Here is a 4,678-nt window from a genome sequence, read left to right as displayed (position 1 = left end):
GGGGGGGTCCAAGACTAAGTGCCACATTATAATGGGGCTTGGGTGCGGCGGCCCAGCAACACACACCATTCATTTTTCTTAATGGAAGGGGGGGGGGTCGGACTCCAAGAACCCCCCTCCCTTTGGCTACGTCCCTGGACTCCTTCAAGGTCTACGTAACTGCTACCCTAGACCTCCCCAGTTAAACATGGCTGTCATATATTGCTGCGTGAATGACCAATTCTCCTTGTTGGACGTTCAGCCTCATATGATGTATATTCAGGACGTCTGTAAATTATATATATATATATATATATATATATATATCAGGACCTGGAAGATATCATGACTTCCTAAAAAGCCATATCGGACTTGCATGTTCTTCTATGCTGAAGCCTGTCAATCCGGAACAGACATGCAGTGGGCCAATTTTAGGTTGGTTTTTTTTATTCTTCCTGTCCCCCATTGGAATAAATCCTCAATCATTTTCCAACTTGTTTTGGGACACGTCCACATTTTTCCAGACACCTAAACTATGTGCATCCAAGGCTTTGCATATTTTTGAAGCCTGCTTCCAGAAAGGAGAAAGAGAGGAAGACCCAAAATGAGCACAATATTCGGTCCTTTCAGCATTTGCGTTGACGTGTTCCATGTTTCCCGAGCGCACTGCGCCAGATCAGCCAAGCGAAGGGGTATTTTCAGGACTGGCATAACATTCTGTCTGTCAATTTCTAAAGGTGTAGCCATTATTTACGTTGTAAAGATCTTTTAACAAATGTGAAACCAGGAGAGACAACTGCAATAATGCCATGCTTTGAGCATCTGGGAATATTCATCGATTTATGGCACATAAGAAAGAGGATTGGTGATAATACTCTAGCTCAGTGGTTCCCAACCTGGGAGTCGAACAACACCTAAGACTATTGGAAAACACATATTTGCATGTAGCAATGGAAATAATTGTATGTTTGGGGGTTACCACAACATGAGGAACTGTATTAAAGGGTCCCGGCATTAGGAAGGTTGAGAACCACTGCTCTAGCTAGTATGTTCCCAGGTGATTAATCAAACCTGTGATAGTGTATTGTTTCATGGAATCATAGAACTTGAAGGAGTCCAGGGACGTAGCCAAGGGGGGGGGTTCTTGGGGTCCGGACCCCCCTTCCATTAGAAAAATGAATGGCGTGTGCTGCTACGCCGCCGCACTCAAGCCCCATTATAATGGTGACACTTAGTCTGGACTCTCCCTTCCTAAAATCCTAGCTACGTCCCTGAGGAGTCCCATAGGCCATCAAGCTCAGTTAGAACATCCCCAGCAGGTAGCTGTCCAGCCTCGGTTTGAAAGCCTCCAGAGAAAGAGACCTCTCTACCTAATAGGTTCCATTGTCAAACAGCTCTAATTGTTAAGATGTTCCTTCTTCTCTCCAACCAAAATCACGCTGTTTGTAACTTAAAACTATTTGACCTGGTCCTACCAGGGACGTAGCCAAGGGGGGGGGGTTCTTGGGGTCCGGACCCCCCCTTCCATTAGGAAAATGAATGGTGTGTGCTGCTGTGCCGCCGCACCCAAGCCCCATTATAATGGTCTCACTTAGTCTGGAACCACCCCTTCCTAAAATCCTGGCTACGTCCCTGGTCCTACCCTCTGAGGCAGCTGAGAACAAAGCATAGCATTTACATTTCTGTGCCACATAATAGCAAGCTCTGCACTCTCTGAGTAGCTTACAGTCTGTAAGCCAATTGCCCTCAACAAGCTGGGTATTAATTTTACTGAGTCAACCTTGGAGCCCTGGGATCGGACTCATAACCTGGGATTGCACTCACAAGTACCAGCATTGCGCCACCAAATCTGCCCCTTTCTCTCTGCGGCGCCCTTGAGATACTGAAAGAGTGCAATATTTTCTCATCATTCTCTTAACTTGGTTGAACACGTTTAGCATTTACCTTAACGCTTCTAATAATAATAATAATTATTATTATTTATATCCCGCCTTTCCCTTTCGAGGATCTAAGCGGGTAACAACAGTCCAATATAACATTTCAAAACAGTAGTAACATGATCCCAGTCCCCTAGCCCAGTGATGGTGAACCTATGGCACGCGTGCCAGAGGTGGCACTCAGGGCCCTCTCTGTGGGCACATGTGCCATCGCCCCAGCACATAGTTTGTTACTAGAAAGCCAGAGGGACACGGCACTTTGCAATAAGTAAGCTATTTTTGGGCAATGGGAAGCCAGTTCGAATGCAATTCAAACTCATGTAAATTTGCTGAACTAGCAAATTTACGTGAATGCGTTCTGGCCCCACTTTCTTTTCATTTGAAATTGAGAACAATTCCTCCCGTGTGATAAACTCCATTGTAGCCATGTTTAAATATTTGACTACACTGAGGATGGAACAAGCTTGTTTTCTGCTGCTCTATAGAGTTGGACCTGGGGCAGTGGGTTCAAACTGCAGGAATATAGATTCCACATACACTTTAGGAATGCCTTCCTGATATTAAGAGCTGTTTGACAGTGGAATGCAGCCCCTCAAAGTGTGATGGGTTCTTCTTCTTTGGAGGTTTTTAAACAGAGGCTGAAAGGCCTTCTGTTTCAGGTGTTTTGTGTATTCCCGCATGCCATGGGGTTGGACTGGATGTCCCATGGAGTCCCTTCCAACTCTGCCATTATATGGTTCTATTCTGTTTCCCCCTTTTCTGTGATGTTTCAGACAACTGCCCCCTTTCCTCAACATTTTATTAGGCTACGAATTGCAAGCCTACATGAAGGAGGGAGAAACCAATTCCACAGACTGAAAGTTCATTTCCTAAATCAATCTCGCACCCGCACAACACTCCTTTCTGATGCTGTATCTGGTTGCATCTTCTTTATATTGCCTTCTTTCTGTCTCTTTATGCATTTGATCTTCCTATTGCATCCCATGTTGTATTGTTCCCAGCACAATCTCCTCCCATTATCTGGTTATCCTTCCAAGAACCCAGTTCATTCTGGAAGGACTGGTTCTTGTTGGGTCACAGACCAGCGTGTGTCTTCATTTCCATATTTGCTTGCAATTTTTGCAAAGCTGAGAGGAAAATACACACTCAGCAGTCAATTATTGTTAACGGACCTTTGTGAAAAACATTTAAAATAAACAACTCACGGGCATCGAGTATTTTACCCCGAAGAGAGAAATACGGTTGTTTCCTTACTTTGCATCACAGCGCAGAACTATTCTAATCCTGGCAATGTTACGGATCTTTGCATTCGGTGCATGGTCTGCGCATGCTGTCCTTGCGTTCGACTTAGGAAACGAGATACTTGGTGACAGTGGCATCCATCCAATATTGAATGGTGTCTGGCATATCTTGGATTTTCTCCCCATCCCACCTCACTCCCATTATATCAAGAAAACTGTCATTGCCCATTCTTAATCGAATTTTGCTTCCCTCCCAATTTCCTCTAATCGCTACTAAAAATTAAACACAACGGAAATTCTATGCAGCGTTGGGTATGCAGAGAAGTCACAGGGGTGGGTTATAGACTGCTGCTTTGAGGCGGTCTGCCGCCGCCGCCGCTTGGTCCGCGCGGGAGCCGCAGCAACCACACCGCATGGCTCCTGCACGGAGCAAAAAAGAAGCTGCAAGGGCGCATTCGTGATGTCATTAGCGCCGCGCGACGTTCGGACGCTCAGTGTCCGATACGTCAATATGGTGCCGGCCATGTAGAAGGGCCGGCATCATATTTTACGGACAGAGTCCTCTGGACATCCCAACTGGCGGTGTGTAACCCGCCTTAGTTTTTCTTCCTTCATATAACTGGCATAACGTTCCCAACAAATTTTAGCAAATGTGTTGTGCTATTATTCTTATTAAGCTTTATTTATATAGCGCTGTAAATTTACATAGCACTGTACATAACATCATTTAATTAGACGGTTCCCTGCCTTCATGCTTACAATCTAAGAAAACACGACCCAGAAGGAGAAGGGAATGGTTGAGGGGAAGGGGATCAGGTCCAGCATTCTTCTCTCCCTCTGAGTCCTAGACCAAGGCAGATGGACAGATGGAGGGCTCTGTATCTTAAGGATAGGCCTTAATCAAGGAACGATCAAGGAACCTGTTTGTTCATTGATCGTTTTTATAACCTTCTGCTAACCAATAACTATCAGAATGCAGACAGACACTTGCAATAATCATTATAATGCGAGTGAACAATGTGAACCATGACCGTATTTTCCAGTGTATAAGACGACTGGATGTATAAGACGACCCCCAACTTTTCCATTTAAGAGTTTGGCATATATTTGGCATATAAGAGGTACCCCTCTTCCAGCACATGTTAAGGCTAAGAGATGCCTCAGAGAGGGGGTCTCTTTTTCCCCTCCGCACACTCGGGCTGCATCCACACTGGAAAAATAACCTGGTTTGGCACCACTTTAACTCTTTTCTGGCTCAAGGCTATGGCATTCTATGAGTTGGAATTTGTTGTGGGCCCAGCATGGACCCCATAACAAACTCCAACTCCCAGAATCCCATAGCCTTGAGCCAGGGCAGTTAAAGTGGTACCAAACTGGGTTATTTCTCCAGTGTGGATGCAGCCTCCCTTTCCTCCCTTTCTAGTGCAAAATCCTCATTTCACGCCATTGAGGTGGGTCCTTGCAGCTCCACAAAACCCAGTCTGGGGATTAAAAATAAAAGATCCACCCTTTCCGCTTCTT

General features: G+C 45.3%; 1 protein-coding gene across 1 annotated transcript in view; it reads left to right on the top strand.

The window, feature by feature from the left end:
* The window catches only part of LOC121916964 (polypeptide N-acetylgalactosaminyltransferase 17-like), a 17,078-nt gene extending 14,304 nt beyond the window's left edge, over positions 1-2,774 (top strand). The window contains exon 5 of the mRNA XM_042442556.1: positions 2,690-2,774. Within this exon, the coding sequence (XP_042298490.1) occupies positions 2,690-2,774 (85 nt within the window). The remainder of the gene's footprint in view (positions 1-2,689) is intronic.
* The last annotated feature ends 1,904 nt before the right edge of the window (positions 2,775-4,678 follow it).

This window comes from Sceloporus undulatus, chromosome 11, assembly GCF_019175285.1.
Source record: "Sceloporus undulatus isolate JIND9_A2432 ecotype Alabama chromosome 11, SceUnd_v1.1, whole genome shotgun sequence".
Lineage (NCBI taxonomy): Eukaryota > Metazoa > Chordata > Lepidosauria > Squamata > Phrynosomatidae > Sceloporus > Sceloporus undulatus.
Note: the sequence above shows the minus strand (reverse complement) of the source record. Positions and strands in the feature narration are given on the sequence as shown.